Source organism: Oreochromis aureus, linkage group 23 (assembly GCF_013358895.1).
Source record: "Oreochromis aureus strain Israel breed Guangdong linkage group 23, ZZ_aureus, whole genome shotgun sequence".
In the NCBI taxonomy this organism is placed as follows: Eukaryota; Metazoa; Chordata; class Actinopteri; order Cichliformes; family Cichlidae; genus Oreochromis; species Oreochromis aureus.
In genome coordinates this window covers 15,301,291-15,321,248 of record NC_052963.1, presented here as the reverse complement: position 1 = coordinate 15,321,248, position 19,958 = coordinate 15,301,291, and the positions used below count along the sequence as shown (strand labels likewise).

General features: G+C 39.1%; 3 protein-coding genes across 8 annotated transcripts; 1 reads left to right on the top strand and 2 right to left on the bottom strand.

The window, feature by feature from the left end:
* Window positions 1–637: 637 nt before the first annotated feature.
* LOC116323124 (keratin, type I cytoskeletal 18-like) lies at window positions 638–4,986 on the bottom strand. 2 transcript variants are annotated; one of them, XM_031743387.2, is made up of 8 exons: window positions 4,520–4,985; window positions 4,317–4,399; window positions 4,045–4,201; window positions 3,801–3,962; window positions 3,593–3,718; window positions 3,190–3,419; window positions 2,598–2,632; window positions 638–1,182 (listed from the first exon to the last, which is right to left on the bottom strand). In XM_031743387.2, exons 1-8 carry the CDS (start codon window positions 4,901–4,903, stop codon window positions 809–811), a joined length of 1,551 nt encoding a protein of 516 aa, XP_031599247.2. In that variant the 5' UTR covers window positions 4,904–4,985; the 3' UTR covers window positions 638–808. The 2 variants fall into 2 exon arrangements, with proteins under 2 accessions (XP_031599247.2, XP_031599248.1); XM_031743388.2 differs by lacking the exon at window positions 2,598–2,632 and having other exon boundaries at window positions 1,101–1,182; window positions 4,520–4,986.
* Window positions 4,987–5,203: 217 nt separating this feature from the next.
* LOC116323138 (intermediate filament protein ON3-like) lies at window positions 5,204–9,482 on the top strand. Of its 2 annotated transcripts, none has more exons than XM_039607019.1 (9): window positions 5,204–5,430; window positions 6,146–6,354; window positions 6,473–6,533; window positions 6,616–6,711; window positions 6,872–7,036; window positions 7,122–7,247; window positions 7,349–7,569; window positions 7,680–7,705; window positions 8,406–9,482. In XM_039607019.1, exons 1-9 carry the CDS (start codon window positions 5,272–5,274, stop codon window positions 8,621–8,623), a joined length of 1,281 nt encoding a protein of 426 aa, XP_039462953.1. In that variant the 5' UTR covers window positions 5,204–5,271; the 3' UTR covers window positions 8,624–9,482. The 2 variants fall into 2 exon arrangements, with proteins under 2 accessions (XP_039462953.1, XP_031599256.2); XM_031743396.2 differs by having other exon boundaries at window positions 5,205–5,430; window positions 8,360–8,548.
* Window positions 9,483–14,194: 4,712 nt separating this feature from the next.
* Window positions 14,195–18,148, bottom strand: LOC116323134 (G-protein coupled bile acid receptor 1). Of its 4 annotated transcripts, XM_039606565.1 has the most exons (4): window positions 17,898–18,148; window positions 16,345–16,392; window positions 16,140–16,253; window positions 14,195–15,972 (listed from the first exon to the last, which is right to left on the bottom strand). In XM_039606565.1, exons 3-4 carry the CDS (start codon window positions 16,143–16,145, stop codon window positions 14,938–14,940), a joined length of 1,041 nt encoding a protein of 346 aa, XP_039462499.1. In that variant the 5' UTR covers window positions 16,146–16,253; window positions 16,345–16,392; window positions 17,898–18,148; the 3' UTR covers window positions 14,195–14,937. The 4 variants fall into 4 exon arrangements, with proteins under 4 accessions (XP_039462499.1, XP_031599253.1, XP_039462498.1 ...); XM_031743393.2 differs by lacking the exon at window positions 16,345–16,392 and having other exon boundaries at window positions 14,195–16,007; XM_039606564.1 differs by lacking the exon at window positions 16,345–16,392.
* Window positions 18,149–19,958: the final 1,810 nt, after the last annotated feature.

The window sequence follows — 19,958 nt, the reverse complement described above, 5'->3', positions numbered from 1 at the left end:
ACATAATAAAGTACATCAATCTCTGCCTTTCATGAAACCTTTGGTTTATTATGACGTTTAAATGCAAACTTAAACATAAATTGTATCAAAGCTCTTGGTAATAAAAAGACTAAATGACTGCTCTTTTACAATATCAGTTTACATGACAGTAAATAAATGAAAATTGATACAGATACACATATAAGTGAGTTTGCTTGAGTTTGTATTCATAACACTGTCTTGGAGGACCTGCTTTTAACCATCTATTTTAGTCACATCTGTTTTTACATACTACTATTCATTCATTTCATTTCACAGATGCTTGTTAAGCAAACATTTGATGGTAAATGGCTCTTAAATGTGAATATTTTGCTGTTTTTCTGTCTTACATTATGACAAACTGTATAAGTTTTGGTTTGAAGCACCGGTGGGCCTTCTAAAAGACATTTGAGGATGTTTCTTGGTGCTAAAGCTGTAGTGACTGAGCATATCTAAGCATTAAGTAAAGAGTCTTAAGCACCAGCAATGAACTTTAGTCTGTGAAGATCAAACTTATGGCAATTTGTAATCCACTTTTTCTGAGTGACTGCACTATCACTGCAGTAACTGCCAAGTCATTCATGTATGACAAAATAAATCAATAAGACGCTGCTGAGCATTTGTCTTTCAAAACCACATGTTTTTATTTCATGCACAGCTGAGAACATAAACCACAACAGCACCTCAGAGTAACTTTACAGGTTTGACAGCACCAGTACAGAAGGCAGTTTTAATTGGCTGAACAGCAGGAAAAAGAATAACCGAACTGAAACAAAGAAAGGATTAAAGATCAAGCTGTCACCGCTTCACCCTCAGTTTCAGGCTTTTCTTCTTCCTTTTCGGAATCAGAGGAGGAGGAAGAAGAAGAGGAGGAGGAGGAGGAGGAGGAGGAGGAAGAAGAAGAAGAAGAAGAAGAGGAGGAGGAATCCTTCTTAGTTTTGGACTTCTTGGACTTTTTAGATTTCTTCTTTTTAGCAGAGCTGCTGACTGCAGCCTCTTCCTTGCTACTAGCATTTGTGTCGGCCTGGATGGGGGGTTCCTCCTCCACTTCAGGAGCTTCTGGGGGAGCTGATTGGTTAGAGGGAGCGCTTTCTTGTTTTGCAAGTACTTCTTGTTGTATTGTTTCACCCTGTTCCAGAACGCCATCATCATTACTTCGTTGCTCTGTAAACAAAAAGATATACCTTAGAGGTTGCAAATATACTTTGTGTCCCTTCAGTCTGTTAGTTCCTGTTACATGTTTATAAGTTTGCCAGAGAATCAATAAATATTTGTTTTATTGTTGATTGATTTGCTTGTGAAAATCATTATTAATTTGATTAAGATGTAGAGTTAAAATATAGTGTTATTGCAACGGTCTAGTGCATTTTAGTGATGTGGCTAGCCTTAAAGTGGTAGTTTTGTAATTTTGGGAAATGTGCTTATTTTCTTCCTTGCTGAGCATTAAATGATACATAGCTACCCTTATAATATGTACCTAATGCTAGTTAGTGTAGCACCAAAAGTATCAGTGGGTGACACTATGAAAGCTTTTTTTAATGCTGCTGCAAAAGAAAAAAAAAGTCACAATTTTTGGTTAATATCTTCAGTTTTACTTAATGACTCAGTGATTTCAAGTTCAGTATTTAGAAATTTTCAGGTTAGGAGTGTCAATTTTTTTTTAAGTAATAACTCAAAATTTCACATTTCAACTTTACTCAAAGCTTTGAGTTATGCATGCCAAAACTTTGACTAAACTTGAAATTTTAAATTAGGTATCTTGAAATTTCAAGTTAATAACTCAAAATTCTGAGTTGGGTACAAAATCAATTTAACTCAAAATTTGGGTTAATATCTCAAAAATTTGACATAATGCTTTACATTCTGACATAATGCCTCAAAATTTTGAGTTATGTATCTTGAAATTTCAATTTAATAACTTGAAATTTTGAATTGGGCAACTGAAAATTAATCCATTTTGATTTAGCGCTTCCTGGCAAATGGTTTGTTTTTGTTTTTTTTAAGAAATCAGCTTCCATAGCACACAGCTAGCAAACAAACAGATAGATAGATAGATAGATAGAATATATTTCTGTACAAGAACTGAAATGTTGTTTTTGTCCAAATTAAACTATAGTTTTTAACATAACCTAAGTAGCTGATTCATTATTTTCTTTGTGCTAAGCTAAGTTAAGCTAACTGTCCGCTAGTTATACTTAAGAGACTAAAGTAAGACTTGTAGCTATCTTCTCATCTAATTCTTGGCAAGAAAGTCAGTAAGAATACTTCCCAAAACTATTCATTCAGCCAAAAGTGATGCAAAGGTTAGCATTTAGGTTTCTATTTTATAATTTCTTTTTTTTTTTGTTCACATTTACAGTCCTAAAAGGAAGGACAAGGGTCAAATTCTGGTATCTTTACATTGTTTCCTGTTGGAGTGGAGTCTGGAGTGGAGACCAAACTGAAAGCATCATAGGCAGTAACTGACCCAAGTCTTTTTTAGCGATATTAATCTTGCTGATCAGGTCTCGGCACGTGAATGCGCGATAGACTCATTCATTGTGATTTGACTTTTTTTTCTTGGCAGATCCGAAACTTACCTTGCGGTATTGCATCCGTTAAAGATAACTCAGCGCTGTCAGGGAAGAAAAGCATAAAGAGCTAACACACCGAGTGGGAAATAAGCACACCGTGCCAACATTCACATGGCGTTTTCTCTTAATGTTGAACTGTAAAACTACATTAGGTAAAGATTTGCAGGCTAGAGCCACCCTTACCAGAAAATGCTACAGACATTAAAACACAATGTGGTTTCACCTTAAAGCAACAATACAGGAAATATAAGGAGAATAGTGCCTCTGTTTTCATTCTGAACTACTTATTTTATAGGTATATTGTTACCAACTGCCCTCGCCAGAAATGCTTTGAACAAATAATCAACTTTATTAAAGATGTATTTTCATTTTCTATAACTTCCTGAATTAAATTAAACAAATTACAACAAATCTAAAGATGTGGTTTCATATAGGATGTCAGTCCTTTGGGTAAAAGTGCTGTGTTTGACTTATTATGTATGGAGGTAAGGCACCACGTGACTAAACAGACACTCTGTTGCTACTGCCAGCTGGCAAACCTGTTTAATACCCACAACAGGTTTAAAAGTAAACAGGATGCATCTGCCATCATCCTTACCTTTCAACATCATCAAATAAGCGAGAAAGAAGTTCTTGGTACTGCTCGAGTTCCTTCTCCAGCTTCATCTTAACAGACAGCAGGTTTTTGTTGGAATCTAGCTGTTGCTCCACCTGTTCCCTCACATCTCTGAGGTCCTGCTCCAGCCCAAGAATGATCTTGTTGGATGGCTCCAGGCGATGACCATACTCCATTTTGATGTTTCTCAGGGTTTGCTCCACAGTGCGCAGCTACCAATGAAAAACAAACCTTAAGAATACTCGATATTGATATTTTGTTCATGTTTTCTGTTTCTGTGTCAACAAAAGAGAAAAGTCAATCTTGTCCTGATATTGAGATTGTGTTGCATTTTTTTGTAATGTACTGCATTTGAACAGTCTTGTATTCACTCTTCTGTGCTTACCTTGTTGTTCTTGGTCTGAATCTGAATTTCCAAAGTTTGCTTCTGTTTCTGGAGATCTTTGAGCTCATTCTTTCCAGACTCCAAGGCCTCGTTGTTCTGGGCCTCTTCCACCTTGATGGTTTCAAACTGGGGGAGAAATCATATGATGAAAATAGTGAGATAAACTGAGACAAGGAAGCACATCATTGCCAGCTTTAATCTTCCATACCTTCTCTTTGTACCATTCTTCTGCCTCCTTCAGGTTCTTCTCAGCCACTTTGTCATAATGTCTGCGGACACTCTGGATAACATCACTCAGGTTGTTGTCCTGGGACTTAATCTCCACTGTCACATCTGAGTCCTTGATCTTCTCAAGCAGAGAATCAACCTCCTGCAAGACAAACACAAGTTACAAGTTTCACACAATAAAGCACTGAGTGTGTGACTTTTAACATGCTGGTTTTCCTCCTTACTTTCTTGTGTTCCCTCTTGAGACGCTCAAGCTCATCATTAACCATTTTGATCTCTTCCCTTGTTTGGTCGCAGCTCAGTTTGGTATCTTCTTTAGCCCTCTTCAGATCCTCCAGGTCCTTTTCTAATTCTTTGCATGCCTTATTCTCATCATCCAGCCTGCATCAACAGAAGGAGCATGGCTTCAGACTTTACAAACGCTACCAATGCTATGTTGCTGTTACAAAGTGTCTTTTATTTTCGGAGCCTTTGCCTGAACGGCATTCACACTCACTTGTTCTTGAAGTCTTCATTTGCCAGTTTGCTGTTATCAATCTGCAGCAGCAGCTTTGCATTGTCATCTGTGATGTCTTTGATCTGATCAAATAAGGATATGCATTAATAGTTAGAATTTAAGATTACATTAAAGAAAGTATAGTCAGAAATATATTTGCATGTTAATTCCAAGAATGAAATAAATAAATAAATCTGACCCACCTCCTTTTTGAGGTTATCCAGGGGTTTCAGGATTCCATCCCAATCACGCCCCTCGGGTACTTTCCTCTTGGCCAGGATGTCGTCGATCTCTTTCTGCAGATCGTTGTTCTCCTCCTGAAGCTGCTTCACTCTGTTCAGGTAGCCGGACAGCCGATTGTTCAGGGTCCGCAGTGTCTGCTTGTCGTCACCGGGAGCGACAAGAGTTTCCGGGGCGCTCGGAGCCTCGGAGGCTACGGGCTTGGCAGAAGCTTTTTGGATGGGGGCCGAATCTTTTTCTGTCTGGTTGCCCAGCACTTTGCGCAGTCCATCCAGGGTCGACACGGACGCCTTGGCACCCCTTCCCCCGGCTCCACCAAACATGCTGGCAGCGCTGTTTGAAGGCATGATGATCGTTGCTGGATGAAAGAGTGAGAGAGAGCAGACACTGACACCGAGCGTCAAAGGCCGGAGAGTCGCCTGATGGAGGATACAGGTAGTTCTTATACTTGTTTTTACGCACGAATCCGCCCCCCAGAGACGCCATTGGCCCCGGTGCTCCTGGACAGACTGGTTTAGAGTCGAAATACAAGTATTTCACGTTGACCTTTCCATTTAATATCGCACTTGTCCTCTCGTGATTGGACACACTCAGATCTTGGGGCAGGTGATGGGTTGTACCTGTCCACCTATAAAGCAGGTGATCTGCAGGGCTGCAGGCGCCTTCTCCCCTCACCTGTTCAGCCACACTCCAGCTCTCCGCTTCAAGCTTCAGTATGTCCAAACCAAGAGACTACAGCAGCCAGTCCTACTCCCCCAGCAGCAAGAAGCCGCTCAAAAGCGTCCCGACCGACAGAGTCGATTCATCGGGAAAATTCAAGGAGAAGCAGGAGTTGGTTGGACTCAATGACAAGTTCGTCGCGCTCATTGAAAAGGTTTATTATTATTATTATTATTATTATTATTATTATTATTATTATTATTATTATTGGGTTGTTGTTTTTGTCTTTCTTGTTGTTCTTATTTGTCATAGTGCAACTTTTTGGTTTATAATGACATGCCATTTCACAAAAAAATGCTTAACTGGGTAACAACAATTGAATAATGAGTAAATAAATCCAAATCTGATGAATAAGCAGAGAACAAAATAAATAAATTACGCACACACAAAAAAATCCTGTTTATTTGTCCTTCCGTCTCCATCTTCGAGGATTATGTTTTTTGTTATATTTAAATGTTACAATTGCTAGTGTAAAAAGTAAGTCTGCGTCTGCGCACTTTGTTTTTTGCATTTTAATTATTATTAATTTTTTGATTTTTCATTTATAATTATTTTTCTTTTTAAGTGCTTTTACTGCTATTTGAAAAAGTGCAAATGGCCCATGAATACAGTGTTTCCTGTCGGCTCAAACCAATTATATTACCGGAGGCCACAAAAAACAAGTCTATCTGCAGTTCATTTTCTTCATATGCAAATAATCATAGATAGGCCTGCATGTAGGATGCCACCTTGTGGAAAAATGAGAAAACTTCAACGTCTAGGGTCAGCAGTGAGTCGCCATGTTCACATACAGTATGGAGATTAAGGATTCCACAGAGACACATTGTTGTGATGCATTCCTACCCATGTTGTCTGTCCGTGTCTTGTAGGTGAAACACCTGGAGAATGAGAAGAGAAGACTTGAGACAAAGCTGAAGATCCTCAGGGAGCAGGAGGACTACAACGGGAAGGTTGAGTATCTTGTGAAGCAGCTGGAGAACGAGCTGGAGCAGCAGATCGAAACTTTGAAATCCGACCAGAACAAACTGCAGCCTGAGCTGCAGGAGATCCAGGATGAGGTGGATGATACCAAGAAAAGGTCAGCAAATCCCAGGGGGGCTGATTTTACTGAACATGTTGATTGTTGCAAGAAAACTTGTAACTTCATCAGTTTAGCATAATTAGTTTTTCACCTTTTTATTTGGAATTGGTTTCAGGTATGAAGACCAGTTGGCCAAGAGAGCTGATCTTGAGAACGACTTTATTGTGTCTAAAAAGGTACTGTGAGCATTAAAGTTTTATTTCGTCACTGTATCATCACTGGAGGCACATGTATGTATATTTCATGTGTGTGTAACAGGAAGTAGACGAAGGCCACTTGGAGGCAGTAGCTCTGGCTGTGGATCTTGAGGACATGATGAGAACAATGGCCTTCCTCAGGCTGGCATTTGATGAGGTAATTAAAGTGATGAAAATACAGTTAGCGACAGTGAATTAACAGTATTGGTAATTACAGAAATGACAGGTGGTCTAATAAATTTGGTGTGTGTTTGTGTGTGTGTGTCTTTTTCTTTGTCTCCACAATAACTCACTGTCTCCATGTCTGCCACCTGCAGGAGATCAAGGAGCTGGAGTCACGCATCCAGAACAAAACAGTGGTCCTACAGGACAACACCAGACGTTCTCTGGACATGGACCAGTTCATCAAGGCCGTTGAGAATCAATATGCTACCATGGCTACCCGCACCAGGGAAGAGGCTGAGCAGTGGAACCAGAGAAAAGTATTTTTCTATGATTGCTTATATGACATTCAGTCTTACCGCAGATTTTTGTTTTGAGTATTTGATCTCCCTGTTCCCACTTTAGATGGAATCTCTGGTCCAAACTGTAGGAGAGCGCGAGCAAGAAGTGCGCGACATAAAGAGGGAGATTTCAGACTTGCTGCGTCTCATCCAGAGGCTTACAGCAGACCTGGAGAGTCTCAAAAGGAAGGTTGGTTCCCCTTAGATACATTATTTGGACAGTATTTAGTCAGCACGCACATTGTCCATCTATTCACTGCTGATGTTATCTTATCTCTGTTTTCCCATTAGGAAGAGGCCCTCATGAATGACCTCGATGATGCTAGAAAAGAGGGTGAGGAAAATCTCAACAAGGCCCGGGAAAATATCGCTCTGCTGGAAGATGCTTTGAAGCGGACCAGGCAGGACTTGGCTTCACTGATCCGTGATCACCAAGAGCTGCTGAACATCAAGCTGGCAATGGACATCGAGATCAACACCTACCGTAAGCTGCTGGAGGGCGAGGAGCAGAGGTATGTGAGCAGAGGGAGCATCGAAAAACAAAAGAGAAAAAATAATAATAAAATCCAGTATTATCTAAATGTAGTGCTTGTACTAATATCTGTGTCTGCTCTATCTCCAGAATGAGCTACCTAATGCGCCAATCAGGTGAGAACCTTTGTTGTCTACTGACATATAAGTGTATACATTTTTATTCTTTATTTTACTAATTCTGTACAAATTTCCCTTTAATAAAATCAAAAATCTGTATCTTCTAAAGACAGTGGTTCCCAATAGTTTTGGCTCATGATCCCTCATCATGTTCTTTACTCAGGAATAGTTGAGTGAAAATATGAGTGATAATTTTTTTCCGTCCTTTTTTTAGTGTGAATATTGTTGGTGCTAAAATTGCAAAAACTGAGTTCTTACACTTGCAGAATATTGTTCTCCAAGCCCCAGTGTGGGATCTGAGCTCTAGCTTTAAAACCACTGAATATAAAGTGATTAATTTCTTTCTAATAAACCACTAACAAAGCTTTGTCATCCAATAATACATTACTGCTGATCAATGTGACTTTTTCACACGTCCAAAAAGCCCTCAATTTTGGTCATCCAGTAAATCAGTAATGTCAGTAGAAACTAACAGAGAGGTAAATAAATCAAAATGTTAACATATAAAAAAAATCAATCTAAATTGAAAAATAAATAAATGGATACATCAAGAACAAGCCTAACCAGTAACATTCATTTCACACATATCAGCATTCTCATGCTTGATTAATTTTTTTCATCCTACTAAAATCAAACCTCTTTTTTGCTCAGATTTCTAAAAACAAACCAACCAATCCAAGTCCTTACTTGCACGCAGACGTTCACCAGCCGCTGAGGCGATACGTGCCTGCCAAACCGAAAGCCACAGAACCAACCCCCGTTCCGAATATCGCCATCACCACCACCACGCCCACCATTGACCCGGACACCACTATTGTCCCACCAGTGTCCCCCGCCACCAAGAAGCGCCTGTTGATCCGGTTGGAAGTGGAAGAAGGCAAACTTGTGTCTGAAAGCTACCAGTACACTGACTGATTGACTGGGACTGTCTATCGTGCCTCTGTCTGCAGCGTTAGAGTATGTCAGCTCAATCAGTCAGAGTCACCGATGGGGCTTTAAGCCTGTCCCAGCTGACATAGTGCCAGAAGAAGTGTGCCTGGGCTGGTCCAATCCATCACAGGCCGATATCCGCAAACTGTGAATCAATGTGAATGAAAATGTGAAACTAATTCAAACGAAGTTAAATTTATTTAAATTAAATATCCAGATTTTTTAATTTGTTTTTTATATATAATAATCTTTTTTAGTTTGTGTGCTTTCTGGAAGAGTGAGCAGTAACAGCAGCTTCCCGGCAGGTTGAACGTTTACCTAAAAACTGTGCGTCAATGTGTTCGTGTCAAGCAGTGTTTCAGGAAATCTTTTCTTTTCTTTGTTTGCATTCGTAAAGGCTTGTGGTGCTCCATTGTAGTTTTTGTTTTTTCTGTTTCTCTTAAACATTTGTGAGCGAAATAGGAATCGGGCAGCTCTCTGTAAAAACACTGCAAAGGTTTCTCAGCGACATCAGCAGCAAAATAAGGAACTTGGAGGTTCAAAGGTGCAATTAAAGGAGTGGAGAGGACATATATGCATACGTTTCTTCTTAAAGTGACAACAGGGCTTGGAATGGCTTTTCATGTTCTCAACGTAAAAAAAAAAAACTCAAAATGTTTCAGTGTTTCAGTGGTGCTGTAAGCTCTGCATCTTTACACAATGCTGCAAAGGGATTTTTTTTTTCTTAATGTGTGTCTGGGACTTCTTACCTCAGCTTATGCCAAAGTAATCGCAAGTGACATCTATCATTTGGGTGAATGTGTGCAGTGCAATAGCAATAAAATAATTCATGAAGCAAAAATGATTCATGTGTCTCCTGTCTTAATTTCATACTTAATAAGGCACAAAATTATATAAACATATATCCAACCCAATTTCTGGAATTAACCAAGGAATTATCTATTACATTATCAGTGCAGTGATTCATATGTTTCAGCTGACAACAGGTTATTTACTAACTGGGCCCATGTCCTCATTTTAGGTTTGACAGTGTTTTTTAGTAGATAAAGGCGAATGGCTTAAACATGAATTGATCTGCGGTTTGGCCTAACAGCTATTCAACACAGTAATAAAACCTGAAAGGATAATGGTGAAGAATCATCTCTGAGGAAGACAGAAAAAGGTTTGAATGATCGTGAACAGAGATTTGATGAAATCAAATTGTAAGAAATCAACAGTAGAATTCAAAGTTTGGTTTAATAGTGAATGTAAGAATATTTTCAAGCATGCAATGCACAGCCTTAAGAAAACACTTATCAGTGAAGCCAATGAGAAGGTTTCAGTTTGCTAGGGAACATAAATATTGGCGTTGGGAGCAGTGGAAAAAGGTTGTGGCCAAAGTGATAGAAAAATCAGGTTCAGAAGAAAAGTGAATGAAGTTGTGTACCAGTAACGCCTAATGACTACCAGGCAATCCTGTAGGGGCACTGGGGCAACTTACTTTTTTGGGGGGCAACTTGCCCTCTGACTGCTGTAGATATTCATCAGCGTGAGCTATTTAAAATGAATCATTTACAACTTATGAAAAAACATCCTTTGGAAAGCTGCTACAGGGTCTCTACATTCATGTTGGAGCCTTAGCAGACCCACAGCGCCACATTAATGAGACATAATGTCACGCCCCTGGCATTGTGTTGTCTTTGTTCTGCTACTCTGGGTTTCTAGTTTCCTTATTTCATGATTTTGTGTCTCTTCTCTGTTCTGTTTCTGTCCTTATTATAGTTTCTGCATCAGAGTGCCTTCAGTCCTCACTTTTCAATTATCTTTTAATTTCTTCCTGTTTCACACTGCGGGTTTGTCTCGTGTTAAGGTTTTACTTCCTGGTTTTTGTTTCCCTGCTGTGGGATCATCTGCTTTGCCGTCAAGTACATTTTACCTTTACTTGTGTTACCTTTTTCTAATATGTAAGTTTGGTTGATCATCAGAAACATTTAGGTTTAACAAACATATAAAAAATAGGAAATCAGAAAAGCAGCAAACACTTTTTCACACTACTGTATATCGTTGGGCTCATTCTGCACTTGGGTCCTGTCATTCTTTAATGACAGAAAATTTATAAGGGTCTCAGCAAATGTTTTGTTTACTATAATATCAAACTACTTATTAATAGTTTGACATTATATTTATAAAATCTCCAGACCAAAGATGTCAAACTCATCTTACATCATAGGGCCCACACAGCCTACTTTCCACTTTAGTGGGCCAGACCAGCAAAACTCCCTTTTCTGCAGTGTAAAGATGTTTAACTACACATTTAATCTAATTTAATATCAGAAAAAGAATTGCAATTTTAACAGTAGGTCTTGGTTTTTCTACATGATAAAGAAATGATGCTGTAGTTAATGAAAAAAATCTATCAGTAGACATAAACAGATGTGTAAAATTACAGAAAAGGTTCTGGTAGCGTACTAACCAGGCTCTCCTGCAATTACAATTACAGAGTAATTCATGTTTAATAAATCAGAATAAAAAATATTACTATTACAGAAATTTTGGTCTTATTGTTTATCTGTAACATTGGTATGGTATGAATTGCTATGGAGGAGATCTTTATCAGTAGGAGAAGCTGTAAAAACCTATGAACATACAGTTAAAAGTCCAAAATGTGTGCCCTTGTTTACATTTTCCAAAGATGCCCAGTGGGCTGGATTTAAGTCTTTGCCAGGATAATTCTGATTCTGGACCTTGGGCCATATGTTTGACACCCTTGATTTAGACACATTTAAAGCCCAGTGCATATGTTAGGCGAATATATCAGCAGGTCTCCAGCTGATTAAGATAAAAGTGAGTCTTTAGCAGATTAGCTGGAGCCCAGCAGTCTCATCCTGTTCCCTCCTTCCCCTCCTGGTTCTCCTCTGTCTTTCTGATTCATATGTACATGATATTCCAATGTTGGGAACATTGGAACGTGGCTTAGCAAGGCACCTTCCCTTGACTCTGGCTTTACATATGTCAGTTCAGTTCAACCTTCCACTTAATTTGATTTGAGTCTCTTTTCCACCCACATACTGTTTGCAGACATTTAAAACCCCATTTTGATTAACTGGGGAATCAAGCACAACGTGTTCTATGTTTAATCAAGCCTCAAATACAAAGCTAATTTCCCCTGGATGGATCTGTACATACAGGCAGCAGATGTTTCTCGTGCCACCTTTTTGAAAGGATTCACTACTTGCAATGATTTGTCTCATAAAACAGAAACCAGAATACTGTAGTTTTGTGGATTTTTATGTAATAATTATTTTTTCTTCTTATTTTCACCACATGTCTCTCCTCTGTGTGTTATGCTGCAGAGCATAATCTCTCTAGACGTATTACGGACCCATCTCCCCTCTTGAGCTTTCATACCAGTACATAGATAAATACCGGTGAGGGAAGTAGCAAATATTACGGGGGAGGGGTGCCAGATGGAAAAAAAACCCTGCAATTTGATGTCCAGAGCGAGCATTACAATGAGCTATGAAATGTACATCTGACACAAGGACACTTCAACAAACCTGCAATTAGTTTGTGTTAGAGAAGATTTACACCCAGCTGTGATATTCTGCAGGCACTCACTGTTTGTAGTAATACAATTCAAATAAACCGCATACTCGACAAACATCAACGTGTTAGTAAGCTGACATTAGCAGTTGTACCAAAGTGGCCGTGCCTAATTAGCTTCAAGGTTGCCAGCAATTTCTTGAGACCAACAAGAGATGGTGGTCTTTGACTTGCAACTTGGTGGTAATTCTCTATTTTAAATCCTCCTCTGAGTCATGCCTAACTTAAATAGGATTTATCCAGCATTTATATTTTTTTCCAGGGCTAACAAATAAAGCCAACAAGGAAGAACTAATAATTGCAATTCCTCTGGTGCCCACTTAAGGCAAAAACCTGTCAGTCCACATAGACTCCCATGTTAAAATTTCCAGAGCTCCAGCAGAAAAGAAATCTGATTTTGCAGTCATTATGGACATGTGACACTGTCAGGCCAAGTGAATATGCCTAGACACACAATCCTGACCATCTGTGTGTCTAGGGCTAGTCCTGACCATCAAGCAATCACCGGTTGCTAGGGGAGAATTTATATTTCATGGCCAGCTGACAAGTGGTGTCTAGAGGTTGTTGGCAATAAATCTGAAGTCAAGTGCTAAAGCCACTAAGCAAAAAATGCGTGAGATGTTTGCTGTTGCTGTGTGAAATTGGCCACAAAGAAGTATACAGTACTGCACCAAAAGCCTTCTTGCAATTACTTTGGTCACTAATAGGTCGCCAGAAATATGAATTGTCTGCAATGCACCTGTCAGGTACTCTCAGAGCGCTAGTAGAATTGCAAAAAGTAAGACAAATGGGAAATGGAAACTATTTGCATTCAAGTAAAAGTTACACCTCATGTGGGCTCCAGCACTGAGGCAGAATATTTATTTTGAAAGCAAATGATTACTGTTTCCAGTCTTCATTAAACTTTTTTGAGTTTTACTACTGTTTGGCTAGTAGTTTGTGAGGGTTTGCATACAAGTAACAAGGTTTTTGGTGCAGCAGCCTGAATGGAAGAGTCGCGTCATCTCCATTCACTCCAGCGGGCCATTTTTTTACAACAACAGTGGACCGTGGAGCCTCACAATAGTGCCAGAAGTTAGCAACATACGCTGGCCGTACTATCAAAATATAGCTGCACAAAAGATTGGGATATATTTTTTAAAGGTAAGATGTTTAAAAGTAAAATCCCATGCTATCCATAGGAGATTTAGATGCTGTAAAAATCAACGGCCTGTCACTTGATTTAAATTTGCTGTGAAGCACTGCTGGAACTATTTGAAGTCTCCTTGCATCACATGACAATTCTAACCATAACCCCTCTGACACAACTTACTCAATGGCTCTACCTCTTTGTTACCAGTTTTACCTAGTGACTGCTAGCAATCTTGAAGAACCACTTGGCAACCAGTTAAAAAATTCTACGTTTCTGACGACTTGACAGATGACTCTTGAGCAATAAGTTCATGATGTCACGAGAGACAACTACAAGGTTGAGACCATTTTGACAAACAGTTACATGCAGCTATATGCTAGCTGTGTGCTAGGCTACAGCTAATTTGAATAACAGAACTGAACCACAATGCTGTTGGAGCATTTTTAAAAGGAACTATCTGAGAAATAATTTGCTGTACTAACACCCAATCCAAGAAGTTTGTTCGTTAGTTTTGGTGAGTGAATTTGTTGCACTTATTTTAGTGAATATATGTATCTGTGTGTTGGACCTGTAAAGTCTTCGATTCACCTTACTTACCAAATTTGCTAGCGTTAGTTGATAACCTAGCAAACCAAAATCTCATTCAAAAATGTTTTCTTCTGTATGGAAAAATGTGCATCTTTTAGGGATTTTTTATTATTAATGCTGAAAGACACCAGTCACTTAAGGTTAGGAAAGTTCGGAATACTTTAAGAATATAATGGAATTGTGCAAATTTAGAAAGTCCAAGCAGAACACAAAAAAAAAACTGTAAGTCCAAAATGCACGTATAAGGCTTTCAGAGGAAATGTTTATTCCAAAGTTCTAAGAGGTAACGTAAGAGGTTCACCTAGAGTTTCATTTACCTAAGCATAGAACATATTTGTACATGCACAAAAACTAAGATTTCTATGAAATAAAAAAACACAGAGTCACTGTTTTTATATTAGTAGTGCCTTATTTCTGTGTCATTCTAAACTGCATAAAATACTAAAAAGCAGATGTATTTCTGGGTGAAAAGTTACCTTCTTCATCTTTGTGAGCTCAATTTGTAATGTTTAACATAAGTCAATTTCAATACCAGTGGAAAAATCTGTGAGCAAGACAGTGAAAAGTTATCAAATGAAGATAGTTTTCTCTTAAAAAAAAAAAAAAGTCCTGCAAAATGTCTATTACAGACTCGATCCTGTGTTTTCAGGATGGTTAAAATTCCTTCCAGAACTTTATCTGCAGAATAACAAAGCTGAGCACTTTATTCGCTTTTATACTTCTTTAGTCTTATTTGGTTCCAGTCTTCACCTTTCTAGTTATCTTTGCTAATACATGGATATGCCTAACAATGGTAAACTTCCAAACCTAGGAGCAATAGTGGTAGAACATTAGGGGACATTTTTTTTTATTAAAACACTGATAAATAAGTGTCCACACAGTCTATGTAGATGTCGGGGGTTTTCTGCCATAGAGCCACATTTCTTATTTCTCTTTCAGTGGTCCATTGGCTTTCTGTAGAATATATTCATAAATATTTAGATAAACCAGTATTATTTCAGACTGTGGCTTCCTCTGATGCCTGTGTCCTTGGCCTCCACCTGTCTCTGAGTTTCTGGAGAAGTTTTAACGCAGGTTCTGTGTATTGCCTGTTGGCCAAGCCAAGCACAATTGGCACTACAGCCATGCTTCCGATACCAGTGCAGGACAGCACAATGTGAGTGGTAGAACTCCGCTTGGAGTCGCTGACCACCAGTGCTATGGAGACATGCATGTAAATGAGGTAGGGAACCCAGCAGGCGAGAAAAGTCAGCGACACTGCAACCACGCAGCGCGTGTACCGCAGGTTCAACTTTTGCTCCTGGTCAGAGGCCTGATTTCCTCGCTCCACCGAACGGTGGAGGCGGCATATGTCCTTCAGCTGGCCTCGGGTGATCCACAAAACATGGCCGGTCATGGCGGCGATGGCAAGAATAGCAGGTAAAACAAGTCCATACACCTCCAGGAAGATAAAAGCATTGGGGAACACCCTCTTGTACGAGCAACAGCTGGTTGTATTTGTTAAGCAGTTTGAAAATGCCGTTAAATTTTGGGTACTTTCACAGCAACTGTTGAAATCTGGTCCTGTCCAGTTATTCCAACCAAAGGCAGGTAGAGATGCATACAAAAGTGCCGGAGTCCACACCACAAGCAGCGTTAAGGGAAAACTGCGATGCATCCACAGGTTACTGTAATGCAGGGGGTCAATAATGCATATGTAGCGCTCATAGTGAACCATTACCAGGTTGAAAAGGAACGCCAAGAAGAGGAAATTTGGGAACACGTGAGCCACCAGACAGGAGCTAAAACTTAAATGCCTGTTCAGACCCATCAGCGGTATGAATGGCAGCGCCACGCCCGTACACAAGTCGGCTACTAACAGGCTGAGGAAGAAGTAGTTGGGCGTGTTGTGGAGTTGGCGGTTCCAGGAGATGCCCAAGATGATGACGAGGTTGGCCAGGATGATGGAGGTCGACAGGGGAATAGTGATGATGTAGATGAGTTGCTCTTCAGAGAGCAGAACGTAGGAGTCGTCAAAGTCCATCATTAGTATCTATAAACAGATATCTGCATATGAATATGCAGACTCTGTCAGCAGGGGAAAAGATTTTTGGTATAAGCTGTTTGTAGTTTGAATACCACAGACCAGTCGTGTGTAATCAGGACTGGGTTGCTTTCAATTAAACAGTCCACTAGGAGACCAATGTCAAAACCACCTACTATCATATATCAGCAAGTTTAGGTTTCGTCAAACTAGCTAACGGTTCTCAGATTGACCCATTGTAGGTCACTTCCTTCAACTTCCTCTCATCTGTAGTCAGCCGTCAAGGTACCCTGTAAGGAATGAGAAACAATGATAGTATAAGAAGTAGAGACCAAAAAAATCTGAAAAATAATTGTTAGAAGTGAGAGAGCATTTGCTAACCTATATGGAGTACATGTGGTTTGTTATTTGTGGAGAAGCATAAGGAGGCTTGAAAGGGAAAGAAATGCAGGTGAAGAAAGATCAATTATTAACAATTTGGTTCCTGTTCTGGTTTCACAAAAGTGAGACCAGAACAGGAAGAGAATGATGCCTGAATGCTGAGTAGATAAGGGTTAACTGTAAAAAAGTGTAAGACCTACTAGAAACAACATAAAATAAGTTCAAAAGCAAAACTAACCAGAATTTAACTAAACTATGATAACAACAAACAACAACCAAGCCTTGTTCGTCTTACACAACAATGTATTGTCAGAAATATGATTTAAAAGTTTCTCATTTGTTTAACAGGGTCACCATTTTAGTGACTATGTGTCTTAAAGTTATTTCAAGCTTTTAACCAGGTCATTTGAGCCTATGTGGTCACCACAAACCTCCAGAGGCAACTCGGGTCTACTGCAGATAGTGAGGTAAAATTTAAATTGATTTATTCCCTCTATGGAGGGCCGATGAGGAATTTGGTCTCAAGGACCAAGGAAAAGTCGTAATGCCTCCAGAACCTAAACAAAAGGAATGAAAATCTAAGCACGTTTCAATCAGATGAAGTTGACATGAAAGTGACAAAGTGGAAAAGGAAATTAGCGTGAGTACACACTGTGCTATGTTCAGCGAGCTTGCTATTTATATTTAGATCTAGAGATCGCATTTTACTCTCGTATGAGTGAGCAGCTGAGTTAGACGAGCAGTCCGACAAAGTGTTTTACATTAAAAAAACTCACCCAGGACAAGTTAAATGATCAAGAAAAACGCCAACAGCTGTAGCCTGCAGTGTTGGATACGAGGCACATGTCATTTAATAATTCATCAGCTGGGACTCTGCAGTTACAACTGCTTTCGTGTGTATTATAATTCACAGAGTGATGCACATCCTGTCACAGTTAGTTTATTGTCAGGGGAAAATGTGCAGATTCTCACAGTGACCTACAATAAACCACGCCTATGTGCTGCACGCATGTTTTATATCACCTGGTTTAAATCCTTTGAAAATAAAAGTTTTATAGCCGTTCAAAACAGGAGCCTTTTCTATAACCGTCCAACAGTTTTTACACAGTAATGCACTTTATATATGACACATGAATGTTTCCAGCATTCATATACATGTAAAAAACTCGGTGATGGGACTTTAATGGTATCAAAGTCCTGTTACAGTCTTAGCAAACAGTGTCTTTAAAAGGTCTTAAAAGGCGAATACACAAAAACACATTGATTTTTTTTAACAACACCGCCTTAATGTGTTATAATGCTTTCCGAGAATCTTTGAGGGCTTCTTGAAATTATTTTTCAAGTCGTTTTCCAGAGCTTTCCACTATTAAAAAGTGCTCAGGAGCAAAACCAGTCTTGCACAAAATAAAATTGTGTTGTTTTAAACGGTACATTTTTAATGGAGAAAAATATTAGATCACAGCAGAACAGCATTGTCACCACATAACATGTCAGTATGTCAAATAAAACATGTTTCTGAAACAGAAAAACAAAAGCATCAATAAAGCCTTTACCTTTTTGTGATGAATAGTCCAGTCATGTATCGTTTGTGAGGAGAATTTAAAATTAAAGTTTAATGCAGTCCACTCTCCTCTTCTGGTAACTTATTGTTTCTCCTTCGTATCATACCCAGCAGCTATAAACACTAACAAGATGCACCATAAACTAATACTTCTTTACCCTTTAAGATCTCTTCAGTAAACCTGACCCCCAGCAGCCTTTGCAAAACCTAACCACAAACTAAAAAAGAGGCAGAGTGAGCAGCCAAGTGTGTGGCTTCCTCTCTGATACTTTAAAGGGGAAGTGCACTCTAAAAGGAGGAGGCGGCAGTTATGCTAAAAGTGTCTTTTCCTGAGGAGGAGCTGCTGAGGATGAGGCCCCAGAGCCCACTAACCGTTGACCATCTAATTCAATTTTTTGTTGGCTCTTACATTAATCAACCCAGCTATTTTGCTCCACTGTTCATGAATGAAAGAGGATAACACTGTTATCACTGCAGCCTTAAAAAGATAAGAACATTCCAGGTTACTATCAGCCAGCACGGCATGTGAACCACCTCCATCTTTCCATTTTAGCTAAAGCAAATAATGAAATTAAATCAGTTTCTTTTATATATCAATTTATAAGTTTATATATCACTTATTATTTTTTGACATAAACCTGCATTATCTCTTTATGCTTCATGATACTTTTTAGTTAAATAGGCTGCAGTCAGCAGACTAACAAAAATCTGTTTTCAATATTATTATTATTGAATATTTATGTGCTTTAAAAGACACTCTATATGATTGAGATCTGGTGATTGTGGATTACACTGAAATCTTTTTCATGTTGAAGAAACCAGTTTGGGATAATTTGAGATTTGTTACATGGCACGTTATCCAGTGGAAGTCATTAAGACTGTGGTCATAAAGAGATGGACATGGTCAGCGACATTACCCAGGTAGGCTGTGGCACAGTTGATACTAAGGGGTCCAAAGCATGCAGGGACTATATCACCACACCATTACATCTCCAGCAGTCTAAACCATTGATATAAGTCAGGATGGATCCATAGTTAGAAGTTGTTTTTACCAAATCTGAATGTCACAGCAAAACCTCACCAGGCCATGGATAGATTTTTTGGTCCCCTATCGACCAATTTTGATGAGCCTGCGTATAATTGTATCATCAGATTCTTGCATTTACCTGACAGGATTGGTAAGTGGTATGGTCCACTCTTTTGCTGTTGTAGCCCATCTGTTTCAAGGTTCGAAATGTGGTCCATTCAAAGATGCTCTTCTACAACTGTTGCTTGTAGCAAGTGGTTAGAGTTACCTTCCTTTCAGCTCAAAGCAGTCACGCCATTATCCTTTGACTTCTGACGTCAGCAACGCATTTTCACCATGAGAACTGACGCTCATTACATAGTTTCTCTTTTTTAGGCCATTTTGTTCAGTTGCTAGAGATGATTGTGTGTTAATATCCCAGTATAGCAGCAGTTTGTAAAATGTTCAGAACAACCCATCTGGCACCAACAACCATGTCACATTTAAGTCACTTAAATCACCTTTCTTACTGACACTAAGTTTGAACGTTTGCAGGTGGTCTTGATCATGTCCACATGTTTAAATGTATTGATTTGCTGCCATGTGATTGGCTAATTAAGGATTTGGTACATTCCTATTGTTTTCAGTATAATGAACTACAATGACGTTATTCCTATTTAATATGTTTGGTTTTTTTAAATTGCTGCTCCAAAACACGAGACAGGTGTTTTTTTACATTTCTGTTACCTTTCTTTTTTAAAGCCACAAAAACAGATCATTTTGTCATGTTTCTGTCATTGTACCTAGCAATGCCATCAGTACTTGTAAGCAGGTCAAAACAAATGGTAAGATAAGAAGATGTGACCTATACATACAATAGTGTATACAACAGAATTCATAACAGCTGTGACACATGTATAATATTTAATCTCAGTGGTGGATGGAAGACCAGAAGCGACCTGCTTTATTAGCCAAACACAGAGTCCTCCTTCCCTTCTACTTTTGTGCAGACCTAGGGTTGTATTGATGGACGAGCTCCAATCAGAT